Raw genomic sequence first — 26,157 nt, forward strand, 5'->3', positions numbered from 1 at the left:
CCCTGGGCCACTTAACTCTAATTTTCCACAAAGGTGACACCATCGACTGCCTTGTTTTTTAGCTATTTCTGCAAGTCTGTAGGGCCCCAGGGTGTGAACTTCTGTAGAGCCGGCACCTTTGACATCTTTGCCCCTTGATGCCCAGAGCGGTGCCTGGCCCACAGGAGGGGGTCAAGACATGTTGCTTGGGTTAAAGGGGACGAAGACCAGCATCCACCGTTTGGTTGGAGTTTGTCCCTGATTCCACGTCTCTGAAGTTGCAGGGGCCACAACATCAATGGTACAAGCTAAGGGCCCACGTGGTGACATTGAGGACAGCTGCGGAGAAGTGTAACTGTCAATTTCCCTTCACGGCTGTGATTTTTTTTTTTTCCCCTTTTTAACCGCCTTTGGACTCGCTCTTGTTTTATCAGCCAGGTATCCAGGCGATTAGAAGTTAAGCTTTAACAAGAACACTGGTTTGATTCCTCTTTTCTTCCCACTACATACCGGAAAACAAAGGGATGTCAATCCCCTCTCTTCAAAACAGTAACCAGCAAAGGGCGGGGAGGTGGGGGGCCATGGGCGGGCAGGGAGAGACCTGTCGTGCTTCTGTCTTTTCTCCAGTGTGAGTTGGCAGCTGAACGATCCAGTTTTGGGAGTCGGTGCCCGTCCCTGTCTCACTTACCCAACCCAGAGCTGACCCTCCAAACCCGAATTTTATTTAAACGTTCACTCTCCTTCTTCCTTGCTTCTTCCTTTGCCTAACCAAAACATGCAGGGGCAGAGTTCTACGTGCTTGAAAAACTTCTGATGGTAGAAGGAGCCTTATTCCTAGGTAAACCGGTTATCACCTGGCAGCTCCAATTCCACCGGCATTCAAGACATTTTCAACACCCACCTCCCCAGAAAGCCTGATACCCCACCTCTAGGAGCCCATTTCCCTTCTCATAACTATCACCCTCTTCAGATGGTCCTTGGGAAACCCAGGCCCTGGGGAATAGAGTAAATCTGTCAGTCACTCACATCTTAGGGTGAACTTTGGTCAGCGGGAAAGTTTTCCTTTCTCCCCCCATTTGAGACTATCTCAAGACGTGAACCCCAGTGTGAGGCAGTAAATGATGACGGACGGGACAGTGTCGCTCTGCCTTTTCTTAACTTGGCCCCTTTCCATAAACATAAGAATCTCACACTTTCCTTCATGTTTGAAATTCTACTTTTCTTTTCATTTTCCCATTGTAAAATTATATTATGATATGAACTATGCTTTTTTTCCATCTAAAACACTTCCCCATGCTGAGATTCTGACGGAGGTATTGGGGTAGGTCAGCAGCATCATTGCACCAGGGAGGATGTTTAGGGGAGGGAATGGTCCAGCCCAAATGTGTGAGTGCTAGAGAGGGAAGAGACGCAAGAAAAGTGGGAGCCTAGGAAGGCGGGCAAGGGCAGCAGAAATTGAAAGTAAGCTTCCCCAAAGGCCAGCTTTGCCTAAGAGTACAGCTCCAACAGACCCTGCTTAATGCCAACGTAGAACATTAGGGAGGAGAATGAGATTGTAGTCAGAGAGGAATGCTTCCTCTGTGAGGTCAGGGTATAAACATGGAGGTCAGGAAACAAAATATAACACAGCACCTACCCAGAGTAACAATGACAACGATATTTCCATACAATTTTGGACAGTTCTTGGCACTGTGTTCAAAGCTCTTTCACCAAGGAGGTACCCAGGTTTCATGGGGCCTGAATCTTAGGCAATTTGGGAATGAAACTGACTATTATTTAGGATAAGAAAAGAAACCAAAACAAATTGCAAACTTTGAAAGTCTGACAATTAGTGCAAACATCACAACATCCAGACAAATAACCTAAAATTTGTTGTTAATTAACTATTACACTTCCACGATATATGACTTCTCCATTGAGCACGCCACTTTCTGTAATGATGCTAGGTGAGTTGGCATGATAGGGCAGGAGGATTCCTGAAAGCCGTGAGTACCAGAATGGCCAGCAACCATCTAAAAGATGGTAGAAGGACCACGTATGAGCTGCATAAGTACATCCGCCTAAAACTGAACTATATGTATCTCAACTCACTTCTCTTGAGTTAGAACTAAAACATACAAACAAAAACTGGTGGCTCCAACTCCACCCTGTTCTGTGGCACAGAGGGATAGAATTGGAATGAAAAGAGACAACAGTCTCATCTTATTGCAGCTTTGTGATTCTGAGCAGAACGTGAGGGATTGGAACTCATCCAAGGCAGGGTCTGGCAGCGCTAAGGGAAGCAGCCTATTCCTTCCTCCACTCAAGAACCCATTTTTCCAGCCCTTACTCTCTCCGGGGCTCTCTACTAAGAATCAGCTGTATGGAGATGAGTCAGTCATGTCCAGATTTACTTACTCGCTTCTGTTCACGATGAAGCTAGGAAGACAAGCACACACACATAAATCACAAGACAGCCTGCTGAGAGCTCCCTGAGACGAGCGGAGAAGGCTTGGGGAGACCCTGAAGGCTTTGCAGGGAGTCATTGAGACTCCACAGTGTGAAGAGCTAATCCTTCTCAGTTCTCAAATCCGAGACACCACTTTTTCCTCAAAGGGTTGGTTTCTTTGAAGCCATGGACGCAAAGCCTAGGCCTGTCCCTTGTAAGTAGGGCACCTATGCTCTTCTGTTGGGTTGGCCCAAAAGTTTGTTTGGTTTTAAGAAAAATAAAAGACCTTTTTCATTTTCACCAAGGACTTTATCGAACAAAGGATTCATGAACTGAACGAACATTGTGGCCAACCCAATACACAGACTGACTCACCGGTGCTCTTATCTGGGTTTGTTGCCTGCTAAACACCCACTCTGCTAATGGCCTTGGTCTGGAATCGCGGTGACCTCAGCCTTTCTCCAAAGTTCAGATCTACATGATCATTTGCACTCTGCAGTCTCAGTGACTTAGTCACCCCTGCCTTCTCCTTCCCCCAACACAGGTATTATATTAATCAACTTAAAGCAGATGTTCTTAGCAAAGAAGTAGGTCGGGTCTGCAGACCCAAATCCCAACCAGTCTTTTGACAAAATCTTGACTGAAAAAAAGTGGAATCGATATTGCAATAATTAAGAGCCAAATATGACTACCACTGGCGGCAGATAACATTTCACTTTCATTAAGCAATATAAAATAGATGCGAGAATTCCTGGCTGCCACCCTGACACACCAGGCTTTGCAGAATGAATCTTAAATTGCACTATGTCAGTCAGAGCTCAAGAGTTATCAGCATCATTTAATTAACTTTTTTTTTAATGTAAAAACTAACATGTTGGAATAAAATATAAAAATGTAATCCCTGTGCAAACCCACCACTAATGATGGCCCCTGGCAGAAACCCGAGCCGCACCCAGGCAGGAATCAGGGCATTAAACCCTCTTTGTTCCTTCCTTGAAGCCTCCTCCCTTAGCTGGAAGGGAAAGAGGGGTCAGGGGTTTCTTCCACGTTGGCCTAGGAGCCTCAGGAGTGGGGAGCACTTTTCTATTTAAGGCCCTAGCCTCTCTCCTCTTCTCCTCAATGCCCTTAATATTCAGCCACTCTCCTGTTGAAACTGACGTGTATTTTTATTCTTAAAAGAAAACAGAAGCAACACTTTGACTAGTTTTCCGAAAAAGAATGTGAACTGGAGTCTTTGGCTCCAATTACGAGAGGATGGTAATCGCCTGTGAGTTTCACTGATGGGTGTTATCTGTAAGAAAGAATGCACACTTGGGGGCCCACGCGGGCGCGAGGGAGATGGGGAGAGGGGAGGGGGCAAGGAGCAGAGCGAGGAAATGGTTGAGACTCTCAGGGTTCAACAGGGTGTTTGGCAAATGCAGTTGGCTGTGGGCAGGGCCGCTCGCTCTCTCGGGTGGGACAGACTCTGTAATGCACCAGTGGCAAGTAGATGGTTCAGGCATCACCACACCCAAGGCGGATGTTCCAAAGGCGTCCCAGCACTCTTGACGGCTGAGCTTGAATTTGGCTTCAGAATCCTCCCACTCCCGCCCTCCCAGCAGCCATTACCAATCGATAGGTGTTGGCACTCAAGAGGTAACCTGCGTGCCATCCCTTCATTAGCCTGTTTCACCTGTTGCCACCTGTGTCACGTGACGCCCCATTGCTGGTCCGAGAATTCAAGCTTTCTTGTCTAGATTCTCCAATGGCCGGGAGGAATCCAAGATCAGAGGAGCTTCCCAGATAATTGTGCTGGGAGCCGTCAGCTAGAAGGGAAAAAAAAAAAGAAAAAGAGTGCCTTTTGGGGGGGAGCCCATTATACAAGAAACGAAAATGTTATGTTTGCTTTATCATCAGTTCTTCCGCTAACTGTTTGTTCTTTTTCCTTCTGTTTTCTTTCTCTAAAGAAATAAAGAGTTTAAACATAGGTAAGATGAAGAAGTCTTTCTCGTATAATTCGATACGGTTCGTTTGCTACCTTGTGTTTGCTTTTTGTTCTGTGCTTTCTTGTGTAATGTTGTATATTTTTATGTACCAAACATAGTAACTTTTTATGTGCTAATTGTGTGTTGTGGATATGATAAGCTTTAGCAATTATGAAATTCAGTCAAAAAGGAACCAAATAAGCTGACAGTAATTAGAATTTCCGGAAGATGCAAGTGCAAGGTAATGAACCCTCAGCAAACTTTCATCCCGACTACTCAGTGCGGTCCATAATTGGGCTAAACATTTGAGGCAAACTTCTAGCTTTTGTAAATGCTGGACTGGGTTCACAAAAGCTTTAATGAACTGGAAACGGGTCAAAAACTCATTTTCAAACTCCTTAATGATTTTTTTTTCCCCTGGATATATGGTCACTTTAAAAAAGAAAAACAAGTTAATTGCCCATCTGCTGGTCAGAATGAATCCAACAGTCAGATGCATTGGAAATTGCCATGGAATTCAGTCACTTTTAAGTATTATGAAGGGTGTGAACCGAGTACTTTTTGTTTAAGTAGGCTTTGTCATGCTCTGAGAAGATCGCCTAAACCATATTGGTCCAATTCACATATATGTGCATGTTGCTCTGGGGAGCTTCCTGTTACAACGTTAGGAAAACTCCAGGTTGCACTAAAATGGAAGAAAAGTGACCTTCTTTTTATTTGGAAGAGGAGGAAAAAACAAAGCAATGTATTTTAATACTCAAGGGAATCCTTCTCTTCCCTCCTTGAAATGAAGTTGGCAGAGGCTCCTGCGTGATGTTAGGTCAAAATTAGACAAAGAATAAAGCCGTACAAGATCATCAAAGTCGGTGCAAAAGCCTCGCGTACGAGTCCTCTGCCTCCTCCATCTCAGGCACACCCAAATTGGCTGGTTTTAGACACCCCCCTTGGGCCAGATGTTTTCAAAGGCAGCAATGCCCCGGAAGGACACCCGCTTCAAACTTCCACACTCCATCTGACCTTTGCCATAGCCCCAGTGTGAAAGCATGGCCATCCATCTCCCTGAGCTCCTCTGCAAGAATGTTGATTGAAATGAGTTATGAGGCCCTGGGAAGAATGGGCTCCCGGCAAGAACTGACCCCACCCCCTCAACGGGCTGCTCTTCTGCCGGAGATTTTGAAAAGCCTCCTTGAATTGGGCTCCCTAGAAAGCCCAGAATGAATTATCTTGCTCACAGACAGGCACAGGTGTGCAGTGCCCTGATTCTTCAGATGATGGTACCAGCTCCTGTGTGGTCAGTGACAAAGCACAGCGTCTAATTAGAAAATGGCATGAATTTTTTCCCTTTCTGCCCTAATTTGTTTTGCGTGTATAGATAGTCTCTCAAGACTTAGTAGGCGAAAAAAGAAGGAAGGAAGGAAGGAAAGGAACCCAGGTAGCCTACTCTCCCAGACCTGTTATCTAGGCTGGAATTTTAGAAAGACCTTGATTCTCGTTGATATGCCTTAATAGCGACCTGAGGAGAGGCTGGAATGAAAGACGGTCTCGACGCACAAACTGTTCCTAAAAATGGCTTCCTTGTTCTTCTCTTCCTTAACTCAGGCAAGAACCCAAATGGTGGTGTTTTCATTAGTAATTGACCAGCTACTGTCTACAGGACAGATGTATCCAACACTACCATCGCCCTCACCTTCCCTTCACCTTTCCCAGCTCCTCTCTTCCCATAATTCCAAACTACAGTTGAAAAATAACTGAAAAAAGGAAAAAAAAAAAGACCTGTGCTCATTTTAGGCATGTGGCGCCAAAACCTAGTCTCCCACACTAGGACAGAGAGGCGTCTGCTGCTTGCATCCTAGGGGCAGTGATGCTAATCACCAGTGTGGGAATAGCACGAGTACCCATTCTGGTCTCAGCCTCCAGCCAGGGACAGACAGTGCAGAGGGATGACAGTGTAGGGTTTGAGCCCAAAGGGTCGTGAGTGATGCTCTGGTTTGACTTCTTTATTACCCCAGTAAGGAATCTAGGACCCATCGTGGCCAAAAGACTTCCCTAGGTTCGCCATCTGGGTCCAAGTTGAGTTTAGAGTTTCCTGTGTCTTAGTCCTGTGCCAAGTTTACAGATCTTACCCTGTCCTCGTCAGCAACACATAGGACAGCTGGACGCACGGCAGAGAAAGAGCTCCAGGTCTCTGAGGCTTCTTGCTCTCCTAATTCATTTCCCCCACCCTGAGGGATCTCCCTCCTAGTGTGTCTTAGGGTCCTGGCAGATCCCGGGCCATGCCTGTGACCTCACTGTTACCCAAGATTTGAAAACTACATCTCCTTCCTTTACCATTCAGATTCTGGACGTGATATCGGCAAGATATCACATGTCATCACACAAGATACCAACTTTGTTCATATCCACACCGAGGAACAGTAGAGAAGATCTGAGGCTGAGGACTGGGGATGGCTCTGGGGAGCCGCCCATCACAAAGTTAGGAAAACGCCAGGTTGCCCCAGTATTCATGATCTAGTACTTTGGAGGCACTGAGGAAGCATAGATTAAGAAGAGGAGATCGTCCCGTGGAAGTGTTCCTCAGCCCCCCTTGCGAACATAGTAAACCCACGGGGTAAAGAAAGGAGGCTGGCACCCACAAAACACGAACACAAAAGCAGTATCAGGGTGAGATCTCTCGCAACGGCTAAATGAAGCAATGGTATTCTAGCATGAAGGGAAGCGATGAATTCTCTGGTAGCGTGAGGAGCTTAAGTCCAATTAGAAGCAGCTAAGAGCCATGATATGTTAGAACACTAACTTATTACGTTAGATTCTTTCCAGTTCACTAAAGTGGAAAGACAGCGGAGGTGGGTAGAGTCTTGCTGGGATTTCTGTCATCTCTTTGATCCAGGAGGCCAGCTGCATAGCCCCGTCTCATTCCTCTCTGTGCTTCTTCTCCTAAAGCAACAACCCAGCACACAAGTACTATCTGGCGGTGGACCCCGTGTCCGGCTCTCTCTACGTGTCTGATACCAACAGTCGGCGAATCTACCGAGTCAAGTCTCTGAGCGGAGCTAAAGACCTGGCTGGGAATTCAGAAGTCGTGGCAGGGACGGGAGAGCAATGCTTGCCCTTCGACGAAGCCCGCTGCGGGGATGGAGGCAAGGCTGTGGATGCCACCCTGATGAGCCCTCGAGGTAGAGTCTGCAGAGGAAGAAAGCCCTTCCCCAAAGAGAGCTTGCCACACGCGTGGCTCCCTCCCTGTTGGAACTGAACTAAGCCCAGGCCGTCCCAAACACAGCTTTCCCTAGAATAATTTAACTCTGCTAGATGGCTTTGGTGTGTGGGTGAATGTTTCTTAAAGAAACCGGATTTGTTTATTTGAGGTACACTTCATCACCCGCAAATGTCTTTAGTTTACAAATGGAAAGTGGGGTGGATTGCTCCTGGAGATTGCTGGCTGCCGCCAGTCACAGAGAGTCAGAAGGAAATGTTCGCTCCGCGAGCCAGAGTGCCAGCTGTGTGGGCTGCAGACAGAAGAGAGCCCGGTAGGAGGGCCTCCAACCACTCCGCAGCTGTTCTGTTAGATAATAGTGTATCTAAAGTCAAGAGCACAGTACCTGACATTTTGCAAATGCCCCATAATGGTAGCAATTAAGAACAGGTATCATTTCCAAGGGCCTGGATTTGGGGGCGGGGTGGGGGGGATGCAGTTCTTGGCCCTGACGGATCTCTGTTTGAAAAGGACTAACTGAAGGTTAAGGGCATGTTAAAAAAAAAAAAAGAAAGAAAGAAAAAAGAAGGTTAAGGACCCATCATTTGGAGGTCCAATTCTTGTTAGCATTTTTAGCTATGCTGAAAGCACACAGCAGCATGAAATAAGGATGGGGAGCCTTGGGCTTGCGCACTGGGGTGAAAATGCAAAAGAAATAGAAGCTGCTGTCTGCCTCTTACCAAGGGAGTGCTAAGACCAGCATTCCCCCCAGAGTATCGATGGAGTCAAGGCTTCGTTGGGAACACTTCCTGGAGGATACATGTTGACTTAGGAGTTTGTGACTGCAAGGGTCGCTGTTTCCCAGCCTCATTGTTGCAGTCAGTTGTGAAGGGTATTCAAGTAATTTACTACCAATAATTTTTTAAGCAGTGAACTTGGGAAATAACATCTTTTCTAAAAAGAGCAGATGCAAAATGATCTCCCCATTCCTTCATCTGCAGCCTTCGTTCATTTGCAGCCCAAGGTTCGTTCTTTGGCTGCGTGGTGAAACAGGCAGCGCCCCAGGAATTAGGCAGATCTGGCACAGTGCCCCCGAGAAAGGGCATCACCTTAAAAGATGGAGAGCCACAGCTCTCAGTGTGCTACTCCAGTCAGGTCACCAATCCAAGAAGGGAATTCCCCGGTAGGGCATCCCTACCCCCCAACCCCATCCTGCCAGCCCTGCTCTTTGCCAAGAGACGCACTCCCACTCTTTGTCTTGCTCAGGTATTGCAGTCGACAAGAACGGGCTCATGTACTTTGTCGACGCCACCATGATCCGCAAGGTTGACCAGAATGGAATCATCTCCACCTTGCTGGGTTCCAATGACCTCACTGCTGTCCGGCCACTGAGCTGCGACTCCAGCATGGACGTGGCCCAGGTGGGTCTCTCTGTCTCTCTGTTTCTCTCTCTGTCTCTCTCTGTCTCTCTCTGTCTCTCTCTGTCTCTCTCTCTCTCTCCCTCTCCCTCTCCCTCTCTCTCTCCCTCCCTCTCTCTCTCTCTCTCTCTCTCATTTCTCATCACTATGCCACACCTGGTTCTGGGCCTGAAGTTCTCACCTGGGGCGTGTTTGGGTCAGAAGTGGAGGGGGAGGAGGTGATACAGATACAGATCCCAGGTTTGTTTGCAGAAGGCTTCAGGTGAGCTAGACGGCAGGATGGAACGGGACATGTCAGATAGAAATGAGAGAGAAGTAGGAAAAGAGAATGGGAGAGGGAAATTCTGCCCAGAAGAGTGGAGCTGGTGACACACTCCAGCCTTGTCAGATTATAGAGTAGGAGTTACTGTGTAATTACCTTTCTTCTTCATCGTTATTGCAGGTTTGAGAATGTACCATACGTATTACGTGTCAATCAGAACTTCCCTGTTAATCTGAAATGATCGCATCCTCACTAGATAAACCTTTACTTTGCGCATAGTAACTAAAGCACATCCCCCTGCGATGTTCCCCCAAGTGATAGTCTTTCAGTCCAGGTTCTTACCTGTTGGCAGTGAACAGAGGCTCACTCGAATGTACCACAGGAGAAACGGGACTTTATACTTCTTTTCTTAAATTTTTATTGGAGTATAGTTGATTTACAGAAACGGGACTTGAATATAAGGGTCTTCCAACAACCTGGAGTCTATGTTTACTCTTCCAAAAGGGCCTTTTCCACCCTCGGTCAACTTCATTAATTTCAGCTCAAGTTCCTCAACTAACTGACCACTAGTTACTGAGGTTTTCATTTCAGATTCTGCAGAGAAGGGATGTGTTTGGTCCAGTACACTTTTTCAAGCAAACACTCAGGTTGTAGTTCGCTGGCCAGCCTGTGCATTGGCTGTCCTTGGGTCAGGGACACCTTCTAAACCGCGTGGCTCCTTGTCCTGAATCAGATAAAGATGCTAAATGAACCTAGCCTCCTCAGGGCCACAGCTTGGTGAGCAGAGTATGGGCTGCATCACACTAGCCCTCTGTGCTGTGAACCACCTAACTGTATGTGATGACTCTGACCCTGGTCCAATTATCTGGGGCTGTCAAGAGCATCATGGGTAGAACTGGTGACCTACTCTAGCCATGACCTACTCTAGCCACAGCAAGTGATAGAGCAGGAGATGTCTGTTCCAAGTTACTTCTTCGCTATCGCGTACACCCAGCATGGGCAATGAGCCATTGGTTCCGTGATGGGCGCGTCTCGTACAGTGTGTTAGTAAAAAAAAAAAAAAAGTAAGCCTTTTCTCCCAGTTGCATAAAATCAATAGAAGTGCCCTGCACAGTTAAACAACTGAGCACCTTAGAGGCTGTTCTTGAGTTTGGTGCCGTATCATCCACAGGTTCGCCTGGAATGGCCAACAGACCTTGCCATCAACCCCATGGACAACTCCCTGTATGTTCTAGAGAACAACGTCATCCTTCGCATCACCGAGAACCACCAAGTCAGCATCATTGCGGGACGCCCCATGCACTGCCAGGTTCCTGGCATTGACTACTCGCTCAGCAAACTAGCCATTCACTCTGCTCTGGAGTCAGCCAGTGCCATTGCCCTCTCTCACACTGGGGTCCTCTATATCACCGAGACAGACGAGAAGAAGATTAACCGTCTACGCCAGGTAACAACCAATGGGGAGATCTGCCTTTTAGCGGGGGCAGCCTCCGACTGTGACTGCAAAAACGATGTCAATTGCAACTGCTACGCAGGAGATGATGCCTATGCGACTGATGCCATCTTGAATTCCCCATCATCCTTAGCTGTCGCTCCCGATGGTACCATCTACGTCGCAGACCTTGGAAATATTCGGATCAGGGCGGTCAGCAAGAACAAGCCCGTTCTGAATGCTTTCAACCAGTATGAGGCTGCATCCCCCGGAGAACAGGAGTTGTACGTCTTCAACGCCGATGGCATCCACCAGTACACTGTGAGCCTGGTGACAGGGGAGTACTTGTACAATTTCACGTATAGTGTTGACAATGATGTCACTGAGTTGATTGACAATAATGGAAATTCCCTGAAGATCCGTCGGGACAGCAGTGGCATGCCCCGCCACCTGCTCATGCCTGACAACCAGATCATCACTCTCACAGTGGGCACCAATGGAGGTCTCAAAGTCGTGTCCACGCAGAACTTGGAGCTTGGCCTCATGACCTATGATGGGAACACTGGCCTCCTAGCCACCAAGAGTGATGAAACCGGATGGACAACTTTCTATGAGTAAGTAGGTTTTTAAAGTAGTTCCTAACAGTACTCACCCTACCCTCGCCGGCATCAGGACTGGCCGTCCGTGTAGCTTTTAGAATCGTTTACTCGTGTTGTCTTCCTAACTTTAATGCCCCAGGATATTCCTGTCCCCTGACTCCTAAATGCTTTGCACTATTGGGTGTCTGGTATTGAACGTCCTCCCTGCAAGAGTTGGGAATGCCTGTTGCCTGCTTGCCATTCCAATTTCAGGGTATTGAACACGCACGGCGCCTGAGACATCAAGTGTTGATTAACTTTGCTGATTATTCATATTTGCCATGGGTGCGGAAATGAGAAACTAAAAGGCAGGATCCTGGTGGGGCTCCTGTCATTTGCCGATAGGTCCAGCAACACACTTGATTGCACAGACAGGTAGATAAACTCTGAATTTCCTCTTTAGCAGAAGCAGATCAATACAGATAAAGTGCTAGGTATATTAAAAGATGTGAGAGCTGGGCATATTTCCCCTAACAATTATCTCATACTTGATAGTCCCGCCGTTTGTTTTACCAAAAAGCTCTTTTCCCTCGCGCCTGCAGGCAGTTCTTGGTCCAGTTGCCTGCTGCTGCAGGTATTAACCAGTGGCACGCTGGTGGGAGGAAATTGCGAAGGCATGATTCGCTGGCTGAGACGGGGATGGAATTTATAAGTGTCTGGCTGTCCTTGATGGTGAAGGATCTGGCTAACCACTATATATTTGGAGTCGTTGCTCGCTTTCGGTCTAGGTGTTACTGCCAGCTGAGAATTTAGTGAGTTGGCAAGGTGTTGTCACAGAAGGAAAGAGGGACAGGGGAGAGAACAGAAGACCTCATTGTGGATCAGTTTTACTTTCAGGGATGTGCACTTCCTGTTTGCATTCCAGAGGGTTTGGGAGCATGTAAAGGAGGCTGTTGCCACCTCCTGGAGATCGGCTGCACTGCAGAATTGCTTGCCCTTGCTCTCCTTGCTTCTTTGGGCCAAGCTGTCTTTCTCAGACTTCTGAAGCACCCTGATATCCTCCAGACGCTGGGACTTGATCACACTTTATCAGCCAGTGACTCTGTCCCTGAAGGCGCCATCTAAGTGCCACCTTTAGCTCTCACACCACGTTAGGCTAAAGCTACACTTTAACCCAGACGCCTCCTAGATTCTCATCTTCTCTTCTGGAAGTTGCACCTGAAGACCCAGTGCACTTCAGAGAGAATTGGTGTCACCCTCAGGAGGCCAGTCTGAAGTAGGCCTGACTTAAGAAGCTGTAGTAACAAAGTTCATCCAGACTGAGGGGCATCCTGAGACAGGAACTCTAACTGGGAGAGTATTTTCCAGAAGGGGCCCCTAGCTGAATGAAAGCAAGGTTAAGGTTTTTTTGGTTTGTTTCTTTTTCTAATGTTCGTTCAGAAGTTACACGGAAGCATAATTTTTTTCTCTCGATACGAAGAGCTGCTTTTCTTTCCATACTGCTGAGTTGGTAAATGATCATATGTTCTCCGTTGTAGGGGTTCAATGCGTCTGGCTTTCTTGGCCTCCTAAACAAGCTGGTAATTTCTTTCCGTTTTGTGGTATGTTTTACACCTGGTCAGCAAGTTGGTCGTTTAAAAATCAGAGACAGGGCTTCCCTGGTGGTGCAGTGGTTGAGAGTCCGCCTGCCGATGCAGGGGACGCGAGTTCGTGCCCCGGTCCGGGAAGATCCCACGTGCCGCGGAGCGGCTGGGCCCGTGAGCCATGGCCGCTGAGCCTGCGCGTCCGGAGCCTGTGCTCCGCAAAGGGAGAGGCCACAGCAGTGAGAGGCCCGCGTACCGCAAAAAAAAAAAAAAAATCAGAGACAGACTCTACTTCCCGTGGGGACCGCAGTAGCCTTAGCGAAAACTTTAGAGAAAGGAGTTAACAGAGTGATGAACAAAACCACACAGAGGCCTTGAGGCTCTTAGAAAACAATCTGTCCTTCAGTGAGTGCTTGTAAGAACACCTGCCTTCTTCATAGTGCTTTATAGGTAGAGAAGCCTTTCGTCCGCCCACCCGTCACAACGACCTTCTAAGTACAGGTGTGATTATCCTCATTTTATGGATAAAGAAATTGAGGCTCAGAGACGTGAAGCCACCACCACCCCCATCACCCCGCCCCTAAGGCCACAGAGAGAGTCAGTGGTGCAGCACGACTCAACTCCAGATCTCCAAGTCTCGCCTTCTTGGCGTCACACACCAGTGTCCTGAAGCGGGGCTGTGAGTAGAATTGGGAACTCCTGCCTTCCTTTGGATCCCAGAAGGGAACTCACCTGTCCCAAAAGTTGGGGTAAGGTACAACCCCTGAAGACAGATTCCTCCTTGACTCGGGGAGCGGGAGAGAAAGGTGAGGGAAAATAACACTATTGAATTATCCTGGCCCTATTCGATGGTCAGTCGGTTTCAGAAAGTTCCAGGAAGCCCCAGCCTTGGAATTTAACTTTCCCCCGATGTAGGCCACTGGGTCCTGATAGAAGACATAGCCTGGTGGGTATATCTCTGAGAGAACACAGGTTTTCACAGCCTTCCCCAGAAGACAGCACAGTATACCAGAAAGCTCCCGGATCTTGGGGTCAGGAAGACAAGGACATGAATGCCATATACTTACTTATTGACTTTGGACAAGTTACTTAACCTCTCTGAGCCTCAATGTCCGTACATCTGTCAAGTGGGGATAATAATGCAAACCGTATAGGGGCACTGTGATAATTCACTGAGATGATATATTGATACTTTTAGAAATTAGCAAAGCACCTGGCATATAGAAATTCAACGAAGGGTAGATGCTAATGGCATTGAGAGAAGCAGTTGATTTATCACACCTCTGTCTCCATCCCACCCCCTCAGATTCCAAACAACCAATTGCGTAGTGGATACAGGAGTCAGGTAGATGGAGATTCATTTTGGAGAAGCAGAATTGAAGAATGCAGTCTTCACGTTTGGTCTTCCCTTACTACTCCACTTTGAATTTATCCCGCTCTCTCCCCATGCCCCCGTACTTCTGCCCCGCCCCCAGCCCCCGCCAGGGCAGAGCCTGCCTTAGTAAACCTGGGGCCCAGAGGAACAGAAAACACGTCACCCTCAAGGACAGGCCCTCCAGAAGAGAGAAACTGTAAAGGGCTATTCCAGTCCTGAGCAACTCCTCCCAACCAGGCAACTGGGGAAGGAGTGAATATCGGATCAGAGGGACGGAGGGAGGGATGGAAGCTGCCTTTCCATGGAGTAGGGTTCAAGAGTTACTTCCTAGAATAAGCAGGCACTGCAATTCAAGGAGCCTGGAGTGGGTCCCTTTAACTATTACCTTTCTCCCACCTGTTCTTTGTGTCGGGAAGTGCCTCACAGAGAGCTCGGCAGGAATGGAGCAGACATGGGAATGCCTTCTGGAGGTTCTGTGGTGTCTGCTAAGTTCTCGGACTGGGCGAGAGTGGCCTGTATTCCTGACAGTCACAGGACTGTACTTAAAATTACAACCACCACTACACGTGCCCTCTCTCTTGTCCCGCCTTGATTTTAATCCTTTCCACTTGTCACCATCTGACACACTCTATATATTTGTATTAATTTTTATTGGACTATAGTTGCTTTACAACGTTGTGCTAGTTTCTGCTGTACAGCAAAGTGAATCAGCTATACGTGTACATATATTCCCTCTTTTATTGGATTTCCTTCCCATTTAGGTCACCACAGAGCACTGAGTAGAGTTCCCTGTGCTGTAAAGTAGGTTCTCATTAGTTCTCTCTTTTATACGTAGTAGCCATAGGGTGTGACATACACTACAGTTTAGACTTCAGTTTATTTTGACTCTCTCCATCTAGCTTGCACACATCATGATGGCAAGGATTTTCATCCATTTTGTTCTTAGCCGCGTCCCCAGAGCCTTGAACGGTGCCTGACACATAGTAGGAAGTCAGTGAACAGACGTTGAAGAAATGAGTCAGACGCAGCCTCCAGCCCCACATGAGTCAAGGCAGGACTGGTTCCACTGGGTCGCCGTGAGGTCCCATTACTGGAACTCATAACTCCTTGCCAGGATGTGCAGACTTATTTGCAAAGAGACCTGAATCTGGAGATACTCACTCCATGGGTATCGGAAGTGGAATCTCCCTTGAAAGTTACAGAAGACCTATTTTCTCCCTCTGGCCCCTGAAAGTCTGGCCTCAACCCCAACCTGCTCTTCCCCAAAAGTCGACTCTCCAGTTCCTACTGTTTATCTCACAATGAAGCGCAGCAATCTACACGTCGTAGGTGTCCAGGTAATACAGTAGATTGGAATTAAATCACTGCCTGGGGCTCCCAGAATACACTCCTCACATTGTCCCTGCTTGGCAGCAAGAGTTGGGAACACTAAGCACCCTATATCAATACACGTAGAATTGTTTAATTTTCTTATTTATTGAGGTGAAATTAACATATAACATTGTATTAGTTTCAGGGGTACAACATAATGATTCAGTATTCGTATATATTGCGAAATGATCACCACAGTAGGTCTAGTTAACGTCTGTCACCATATAGTTACAAAAACTGTCTTACCTGTGATGAGAACTTTCAGGTTCCACTCTCTTAGCAACTTTCAGATAGGTAATACAGTATTATTAACTACAGTTACCATGCTGTATATTAGATCCCCATGACATTTTTTTTTGCGGTACGCGGGCCTCTCACTGTTATGGCCTCTCCCGTTGCGGAGCACAGGCTCTGGACGCGCAGGCTCAGCGGCCATGGCTCACGGGCCCAGCCTCTCCGTGGCGCGTGGGATCCTCCCGGACCGGGGCACGAACCCGTGTCCCCTGCATCGGCAGGCAGACTCTCAACCACTACGCCACCAGGGAAGCCCACTTATTTATTTTAAAACTGAAAATCTGTACCTTTTAAAGTTTATTTTATTGACGTCTAGGTGATTTACAACGTTGTGTTAATTTCTGCTGTACAGCAAAGTGATTCAGTTTTACATACGTATATGTATTCTTTTCCATTATGGTTTATCAGAGGATATTGAATATAGTTCCCTGTGCTGTACAGTAGGACCTTGTTGTTTATCCATTCTAATATATAACAGTTTGCATCTGCTAATCCCGAACTCCCAATCCATCCCCCCCGCAACCTTCCCCTTGGCAACCACAAGTATGTTCTCTAGGTCTACGAGTCTGTTTCTGTTTCATGGGTAGGTCCATTTATGTCATATTTTAGATTCCACATATAAGTGATATCATGTGGTCTTTCTGGCTTACTTCACTTAGTATGATAATCTCTAGTTCCATCCATGTTGCTATTTCATTTCTTTTTTTATGGCCGATTAGTATTCCACTGTATATATGTACCACATCTTCTTTACCCATTTCTCTGTCGATGGCCACTTAGGTTGCTTCCGTGTCTTGGCTATTGTGAATAGTGCTGTTTTGAACATAGGAGTACATGTATAGTTTTGTCCAGCTGTACGTCCAGGAGTGGGATTGCTGGATCATAGGGTAACTCTATTTTTAGATATGGCAACTCTATTTTTAGTTTTTTGAGGAACCTCCATACTGTTTTCCATAGCGGCTGTATCAATTTACATTCCCACCAACAGTGTAGGAGGGTTCCCTTTTCTCCACCCTCTCCAGCATTTCTTACTTGTAGACTTTTTAATGATGGCCGTTCTGACCGGTGTGAGGTGGCACCCCATTGGAGTTTTGATTTGCATTTCTCTAGTAATTCGCGACGAGGAGCATCTTTTTATGTACCTGTTGGCCATCTGTGTGTCTTCTTTGGGAAAATGTCTATACAGATCCTCTGCTTATTTTACAATCAAATTATTTGCGTTTTTTGCTATTGAGTTGTATGAATTCTTTATATATTTTGGATATTCTTCCCTTATCAGATAGGTGATTTGCAAATACTTTCTCTCATTCAGTATAGTGCCTTATTATTATTATTATTTTTTTTGCGGTACACGGGCCCCTCACTGTTGTGGCCTCTCCCGCTGCGGAGCACAGGCTCCGGCCGCGCAGGCTCAGCGGCCATGGCTCACGGGCCCAGCCGCTCCGCGGCATGTGGGATCTTCCCGGACCGGGGCACGAACCCGTGTCCCCTGCATCGGCAGGCGGACTCTCAACCACTGCGCCACCAGGGTAAGCCCGTATAGTGCCTTATTTTGTGGATGATTTTCTTTGCTGGGCAAAAGCTTTTTAGTTTGATATAATCCCACTTGTTGGTTGTGCTTTTATTGCCTTTGCTTTTGTGTCAAATGCAAAAAAACCAAAAAAAAATCACGAACACTAATGTCACAGAGCTTACCGCCTATATTTACTTCTAGGAGTTTTATGGTCTCAGGTCTTACAGTCAAGTTTATAATCCCTTTGAGTTAATTTTGTGAGTGGTGTTTTGTGAGTGGCATAAGATAGCATTTCATTCTTTTCCATGTGGCTGGCCAGTTTTCCCAACACCACTTTTTGAAGAGACTGTTCTTTCCCTCATTGTATATTCTAGGCTCCTTTGTCATAAGTTAATTGACCGTATGTGTGGGGTTATTCCTGGGCTCTCGATTCTGTTCCATTGGTCTGTGTGGCTGTTTTTTATTCCAGTGCCACACCAAATGAAATCAGGGAGCATGATGCCTCTGGCTTTGTTCTTTCTTGATTACTTTGGCTAGTAGGATATCTGTGATTCCATACAAATTTTAGGAGTGTTTGTTCTATTTCTGTGAAGAATGCCATTGGAATTTCGATTGATAGGGAATTGCTTTGAGTAATATGGACAGTTGAATTCTTCCAATCCATGAGCATGGAGTATCTTTTCATTTATTTGTGTATTCTTTGAGTTCTTTCATCAGTGTCTTATAACAGTGTACAGGCCCTCTGCCCCTTGGTTAACTTTATTCCTAGGTATCATTTTATTCTTTTCTTGATGCAATTCATGCAATTCAGATTTTATATATTGATTTTGTATCCTGCAGCTTTTACTGAATTTATTTATTCCAACAGATTTTTGGGTGACGTTTTTAGGGTTTTCTCCACGTAATATGATGTCATATACAAATAATGACAGTTTAACTTCTGCCTTTCTAATTTGGATGCCTTTTTTTCCTTGCCTAATTGCTCTGGATAAGAAGACTTCCAGTACTATATTGAATACAGTGGCATCCTTTGTCTTGTTCCTGATCTTAGAGGAAAAACTGTCAGCTTTTTACCATTGCGTGTGATGTTAGCTGTGGGCTTTTAGTAGGTTGAGGTATGTTCCCTCTATACCCACGTCCTTGAATTTTTTCTGCATCTATTCAGATGATGATAATACGGTTTATTCCTTCATTTTGTTAATGTGGTATTTCACATTGATTGATTTGCCAACGTGAACCATCCTTGCATTCCCTAGAATAACTCCCACTTAATTATGGTGTATGAGCCTTTTAATGTACTGTTGAATTCGGTTTGCTAATATTTTGTTTGTTGAGGAGTCTTGCATTTATGTTTAGAGACATTGGCTTGTAACTGTCTTTTCTTGCACTGTCCCTAGCTGGTTTTGGTATCAGGTACTGCTGGCTTTGTAAAATGACTTTGGAGTGTCCCCTCCCCTTTATTTTTTGGAAGAGTTTGAAAAGAATTGGTATTAACTCTTCTCTGAATGTTTAGCAGAATTCACCAGTGAAGCCAAGTGAGCCTGGACTTTTGTTTGTTTGGTGGGAGGTTTTGGATTCCCGATTCAATCTCCTTACTAGGAATTGGTCTGTTCAGATTTTATTTGTTCATTATTCAGTCCTTTGATTTGTGGAACACAAATCAAACAGCATAAATTGAGCATAAAGTTGCTGTTCTCACTAACTAACTAACTAGGTTAAGTACCCCGTGCCTAAGGTGAAATGTATGTTTTCAGGTGTATCGGTGGGTAGTAGAAAAAAGCATCACCGTTTCTCAGGGCAGGCTGGAGTGTTGTTTTGTGGCCTCTCCCGTTGTGGAGCACAGGCTCTGGACGCGCAGGCTTAGTGGCCATGGCTCACAGGCCCAGGCACTCCGCAGCATGTGGGATCTTCCCAGACCGGGGCACGAACCCGTGTCCCCTGCGTCGGCAGGCAGACTCTCAACCACTGCGCCACCAGGGAAGCCCCAAGGCTGGAGTTTTGATGATTGTGACGAGGAGCCTCAGCGTGCTGCACCATCTGGCCACCCCACCTGCCAGTTTCTCTTTCTCTGACACCATGAGTCTGTCCCTTGTGTGTTGGGGAAGCCTTCAGTCCCAGGAACTGTGTTTCTAACCAGTGTGTCTGTTCTCCAGCTATGACCACGAGGGCCGCCTAACCAACGTGACACGCCCCACGGGGGTGGTGACCAGCCTACACCGGGAAATGGAGAAATCCATCACCATTGACATTGAGAACTCCAACCGTGATGACGATGTCACCGTCATTACCAACCTGTCTTCTGTGGAGGCCTCCTACACAGTGGTGCAAGGTAAGCCCCTCCCCCCCCAGACTCAGCCAAGGCCAGAGGTAGGTGTGAGTTACCAAGCCTGGGAGGACTTCCAGACCTCCCACCCCTCAGCTTGCTGTTTTAGTCCCTAGCAAACTAACTCTGCAAGAGGTCAATCTTGGAGAAAAGGACTTAATCAGAGGCAGGAGGATGTCATCTATACCAAACCAAATATTTGGAAATGTCTACATATTTATGTGAAAATGTCAGTTTTCATCCCTCTGTACTCTGCCCCCACCTCTCCATCACCAGCACGCAACACACACAGTTACCTTCTCAAAGGTGGTTTTAGCCTCTTGAGCCCACCTGTTTTTTGGTCCCATTCTGAGCCTCCCTTTCTTCTAAGGGTTTGTGTGATGAGTGGGTTGTTACAGTCACAGAGCCCTTTAGCGGTCTCTTGCCAAGACCTCAAAGGTTTCTGACCACCTCGTGGTTACTCTTGCTGTTCGACATGACGTACAGTCCAGGACAAGTGCACAGGCTGGCAAGCGGTGGACTAGCCCACTGGCCGAGGATAAACGTGTCCTGGCGCTAGATAAATGGTGTCGTTGCTGGACTGTTTATCCCCCGACAGAGCCATGACTCTATTTCTGCTCTGCCAGATGATTAATGATGTAGATTTTGTCTTTCTGCACGAGGGCTGCAGTCGTGACAGGTGCACACTTGCGCACTACCCCAAAAGCCAGGGCCTCAGAGGCCAGGCCAGCTGGACTCCTCTGCCCAAGTAGTCAGGAAGCATCGTATCTATAAAAGGAGTCTCCGACTCACATTTCCTACCTGGAACTTTTCGATAAAGGAAAAGGTCAGAAGTCTGATTGATTGGCTAGTGTAGATTCCATTTGGGAAGACACACACGTTATCAGCACCCACTGGCTCGGTCTCCCTTACGCTAGTTGAGTCTCTTTGGATTTCCTCTGGAGTGGAGATGGCATCATGGAGTCAGCAGCAACCACATGAGGGGCGGGAAGGTTGCTTTTTCTCTTTGTTTTCTCGAAGAATCTTTGCAGTGGAGCTGACCTATGGTAGACCATCAGCCTCAGGTTAGATGGTAGGCGAAAGGAGAAAAAGAATTTTTTTAAGTAGTTTTCCTTTATTTTGTTCCATTTAAGCTAAAACATATATGTTAAAGAAAGATCGGGGATTTGATTGACACGAATTGTGTAGGCAAGAGGCGTCTTTAAATGTACTCTTCAGTGAGTAAAAGAAAGATGTCCCAGCATAATTATTTCTGGAGTGCCACATATTAATAATGTTTTTCTTTCTGTGGAACAGTGGCATCTCTGCTACTCACCTTAACATTGCGTGTGTGCTAATTGAAGGCAGCCGTACACTGACAGCTGCAAAGTACCATGGAAACCTATAAAAATAGGGGTTCTGTTCTCTCGTGACTAACACAGTGGATAATTTATTTCCCTCTCCCCACCCCCACTTACATTTCTCCAGATCAAGTGCGGAACAGCTACCAGCTCTGCAACAACGGTACCCTGCGGGTGATGTACGCCAACGGGATGGGCGTCAGCTTCCACAGCGAGCCCCACGTCCTAGCGGGCACCATCACCCCCACCATCGGGCGCTGCAACATCTCGCTGCCCATGGAGAATGGCCTGAACTCCATCGAGTGGCGCCTAAGAAAGGAACAGATTAAAGGCAAAGTTACCATCTTTGGCAGGAAGCTCCGGGTAAGTCGTTCCACCCAACTTGTCCCCCTCAAAGTGGTACGGGACACACCCTTTCCTCCAGAGCTGAGGCCATCTCCCAGTTCCCAAGCCTCCATTACGCCTTTCTCTCTTCCCTGAGAGAGACACGTGAGCCACATCCTGCTGGGACTCAGACCTCGGAGAAAACGTTCTGCATTTCCTAGGACTAGAAAAGCTGGGGATTTACCTTAAGCTATAAGCAGAGGTCCCTCTGGTCTTTTCACACTCGCTAGCATCTTCTCTGTCAACTTTCGCTGTTTGCCCAACTCAACACATGAAGCGGTGCCCGTGGCTACTGTGTGGTTTCGGTGTGCTAAATACTGAAAGTTTTATAACGTGCTCTTTACACTCAAGGAGTGGACAGTCCGGTAGAATGTATAAACCTCAGGATAATCCGATGGGTTAAGTGAGTAGAGAGAGGAACATCCAGGGCTTGGTGGGAATCACAGAGGAGGCGCTACTATCCAGCCTGCAGGCATCAGGGGAGGCTTCCTAAGAGGAAGTAACAAGCAAACTGCAGCAGAAAGTTTTAACCAACTCTAGCTTCCCCAGACTAGGCAACGTACCCACAAGTTACAGCTTTAAAAACCAATATATAACATTTATTGAGGACTTTTATGATGAGAGCACGACGTTAAATGCTTTACTTGTGTTATCTTAGAGTCTGCCTGCCAATGCAGGGGACACGGGTTCGTGAAGATCTCACGTGCTGCGGAGCGGCTGGGCCCGTGAGCCTGTGGCTCCGTGACGGGAGAGGCCTGCGTACCGCAAAAAACAACAAACAGCCCTGTGGGAGTAGGTGTTATTATCTCCCTTTTTCAGATGAGGAAACAGAGGCTCTGGGACGCTAAATAACCGGTCCAAGGGTACAGCGTCTAGCAAACAAACAGCAAAGCCAGGACTCAGCCCCAGTTCTCTCTCACTTGCCAGGATTCCTAACCAGCAGGCCTCACAGCTTCCTGATTAGAGCAACAGTCATCCAGATAATCTGGTTCCTGCTCTGTTCACTTACGTGGCATCAAGAGGGACTGGTTCTTACCATCAGGCTCTCCCTCGCGCTGGGGAGAATCCTCGGGATGTCGGTCTTCGTCAAAGTCAGCACCTATTTATTGAACACCTAACTAGGAGCCAGGCACAACAGGGGCCGCAGATAAGAAGTCAACTAACAGATAAAATCATTGCAGGGTGAGATACTCACCAGGAAGACGGTAAACGACGCAATACGGCAGGGGTTTAACACACGCTTTGCTTTGGAATTCCTGAGATTAGAAGGCTCACGCTCAACAAAACCTGGGTCATAACTTCTGCCGTGTTACTGGATTGAAATCCAGCCAGCCCAGGCGACCTCCCTGCAGCCAGGCCACTCCATGTTAAGATTCCGCCCTTGCCTTTGGCTGGCTGGAGTTTAATTCTCCACATTAGGTTATCAGCAGCCTCCCATGTTTTTCTTCCTCTGCTGGTATCTGCGAAGTTGCAAGCTGCAGTATCTTCCTAAAGACAAAAATGAAATGAGATTAGTAGCTAAATCCTTAATGACTGGATTTCAGGGCTGTATAATTGATTTTTGATACACTGCACCATAGAAGTTGATTAGAAATAGTAATCGTGCCTTTTCTCTGATAAATCAGTGATGAATTTTGACTAAAAGTTTTCAAAATAAAGATAAATGCAGCCCTAAAATAAAATGGCTATAATTCCCAACTCTGAATATTAAAAATCGTAATAATGGTACTCATGGTAATTAGCAGAAGTTAGTTAGTTAGGCACGCAAGTCTCATAACTGAATTTCTGCCAGGGTTAGATTTGCTGGCATCATGTTTATGCAAATCGAAACACAGCTTTATCTATCAACACCTCAACATTTAATTGTCTGGTGTTAGTTCCTGTAACAATAATCACATATCCATTTAGCTCTCTTAAATGAAAATCACTATGAGATTATAACAGGTTGAGTGGACTGAAAATGTAATTTGAAAATGAGGGAGAAAGCCTGGAATTTATTTGCATCTCATTTATTTTAATTCAATTCATAAATCGTTTAGTGAATGAAATAAAAGCAACTCCTGGAAATTGCCAGGGAGCAGGTGGGAGAAGGTAGAGAGGGAAAGTAGAGTGTCACATGTGAGTCGTGTGACGTGAGCTATCCCAGAGGCCAGGATTTCAAGGGAAGGGGTATGTCATTGTATCAGTCAGGGGAGGGTGGGGTGGGTGTGATCGGTTAACAAATGTGAACAAATATGCCCTGAAATCAGGGCTCAATGAGCAGGGCTAGACATGGCAGGCATCACTGCCATCCTTCCTGGTGAGAACACAGTGGGGTGACTTCAACTTAACTGCAAGGAAGCCCAGGAAATGGTGTCTTTCTGCATGCCTAAGAAGACAATGAAAGGAGATTTGGTGACCACGTAGCAGGGCCCCTGCCATCCCGATCAGGGCTGAGGGTTGCTTCACAGAAGAGTTGGAATCAGTTCTACAGAGCAGTAGGAATTAGCCAGGCAAAGATATCAGCAAGGGGTGATCAGACAGAGTGTCGCCTGTGAAAAGGCAAAGAGGTCCAAAAGAAAAGGAGTGTCATTTCAGAAAACTAAGTGTGGCCAGAGAGTTGGTCAGGGTTAGTAGGGTGGGAAGGGACTGGAAGGGCATATTTTGCTAGGCTGGCATTTATCCTGAGGACAGGATAGGAGGAGAGGGGTAATCCAAACAAGAAACGAAATCATTAGCAGAGAAGACAGAGGGACATCTGAGAGCTACTTAGCACACACAATTAACAGGACTTGGCAGCCAGCAGGGTTGCTGGGTCATGCTCACCTTTTAAGGGGCCCCTTCCATGATCATGTAGACTGGGAAGCCAAGAAACCCTCCAGACTTCAGGGGCTGGCCTGCCAGGCTCTGTGGAGGGACGAGGCAGGGAACTGAACCCCAAGACAGAGATGTGAGATTCTGACAGCCCCAGTGCTGCCACTTGCAACGGGGAAGAAACTGAATGAACTTGCAGGTGCTACCACTGAACCAGCACCACGTAATTGTTGCTCCCCACCCCCACCCCACCCCCGTGGATAACAAGGGATTTGGAGAGCATCTCTGGTGTAGTAACTGAAGGTCTCGTGCATTGAGGCAAATCGCCTGACCTTTCCCAGGGACTGGCAAGCTCCCGGCAGCCTGGCCAGTTGAGTGCCGTGAGGGCTCAAGGCTCTGAGCATCCCTGGAGTTTACCGAAAATCTCGGTGAAGATATTACCATAGAACAGTACCCAGTGAAACTAGGTACCCCTTCTTCCAGCATTCCAGCCAAGGGCACCTCTCAGGTGAGGAACACGTCAGCAGCTCTTACATAAAGGCTGGTGAAATGTAAAATGGTAGACGGATGGCCCGTGGCCACCCGCTTCCACCAAAATCTTTGTGGCTTTGTTGCTTTGGCAAAATCTCGAGTGGTTGTCTGTGCCCAAACTCAAAGTAGGGAAGGTCTTCATTATGCCTCCCAAGGATTTCTCCAGGAATCTCACTTGAAAGAGCCCTCCTCCCTCAGGCCCTCACCACCCAGCTCCCTCAGGCCCTCACCACCCAGCACTCTTTCCTGTTTCCTCTGGCCTTCAAAAAACTCACAAAGCTCTTACATCAGGGTACCTGTAAGCTCCATGAGCACGAGGACCATCTCACTGCTGTATCCCTGGTGACAAGTGCCACGGGATGGGCATTCAGACGGTGGGTGACAAAGGAAGGTATGATGACCATGCCCCCTTCTAAGGCGCCTCCTTGTTTAGTGCATAAATGCCTCCGTATCTGTCAGGGATCTTTCCACTGCAAGAGAGAGACAGGAAGTGCACTCAAATTAGCTCAATTAAAAAGGGCATGTGTTGTCTTGCCTCGCGGGCCCCTACCAGAGAGGAGCTAGCCTTAGCGACTTCACCAGCTCAAATGATATCATCAGGTTGACATCCTTCTCTCGGCCCCCTTCCATCTCTTAGCAATGTTGCCCTTGACACTTAGCCTAATTTACCCCTACATTCGACTGGTGACCTCTTCACCCTGGGAGTCAGGCAGACTTGGCTAAAGATGACTCCGGGCTGATATACCAGTTCAGCTTAGTGACCCAGGGGGAAGAGGAAGCAATCTTTTACAGAATTAAACTCTAAAATCCCTTGGAAGAACTCTGAATGGCCTGCCACAGATGGAATGGCAGTCACACCCCAGGGCCAATCACTGGTCAGGCAGGTGGGGGTCTGTGATTGGCTGGGTCACACGTGGACATGTGTCTCGTGTGACGGACATCTCAGTAAAAACTCCTAGATGGGGAAACCTTAGAGAAAGGGGGTGCTACACCCACAGAAGGAAGAGATGGTTAAATCACACTCATACACACCCAGGTATATTCTTCATCCTCCCTCCCTCCAAAGCCTAATCATAAAGCAAACTCCTGGTCCTGAGGACCTCTTAATGCATTAATGTCCTCCCCTCCAGCAAGACATTTTTCTAGACTTTTGGAAGAGAGAACTGAAACCACCTCCTCCTGTTAAGATTTAAAACTTCTGCTCTTTCCTAAGATGGGTTTAGTGCGTGATTCTCTCTGATAAGGAAGGCACATAACCACCCTCTAGGATATTTCCTCCTGATTATGATTTACACAGAGATTGCAAAAGCAAGAAACAGCTACATGTGTAGGTAGCAGAACAGAAGGAAAATTGCTTCCCAGATAATCTTCCATCATGATACCAGTATTAGTGTTATTA

The 26,157-nt window shown here is 47.0% G+C and overlaps 1 protein-coding gene across 1 annotated transcript in view; it reads left to right on the forward strand.

Annotated features, from left to right (window-relative positions):
- Window positions 1–26,157, forward strand: part of TENM2 (teneurin transmembrane protein 2) — a gene marked incomplete at its 5' end in the record, with an annotated part of 411,764 nt that overhangs the window by 339,697 nt on the left and 45,910 nt on the right. Inside the window, 6 exons of the mRNA XM_079918659.1 lie at window positions 4,354–4,374; window positions 7,312–7,544; window positions 8,828–8,982; window positions 10,413–11,287; window positions 19,541–19,716; window positions 21,178–21,413. Of these exons, the coding sequence (XP_079774785.1) occupies window positions 4,354–4,374; window positions 7,312–7,544; window positions 8,828–8,982; window positions 10,413–11,287; window positions 19,541–19,716; window positions 21,178–21,413 (1,696 nt within the window). The remainder of the gene's footprint in view (window positions 1–4,353; window positions 4,375–7,311; window positions 7,545–8,827; window positions 8,983–10,412; window positions 11,288–19,540; window positions 19,717–21,177; window positions 21,414–26,157) is intronic.

Source organism: Stenella coeruleoalba (assembly GCF_951394435.1).
Source record: "Stenella coeruleoalba genome assembly, chromosome: 3".
NCBI lineage: Eukaryota > Metazoa > Chordata > Mammalia > Artiodactyla > Delphinidae > Stenella > Stenella coeruleoalba.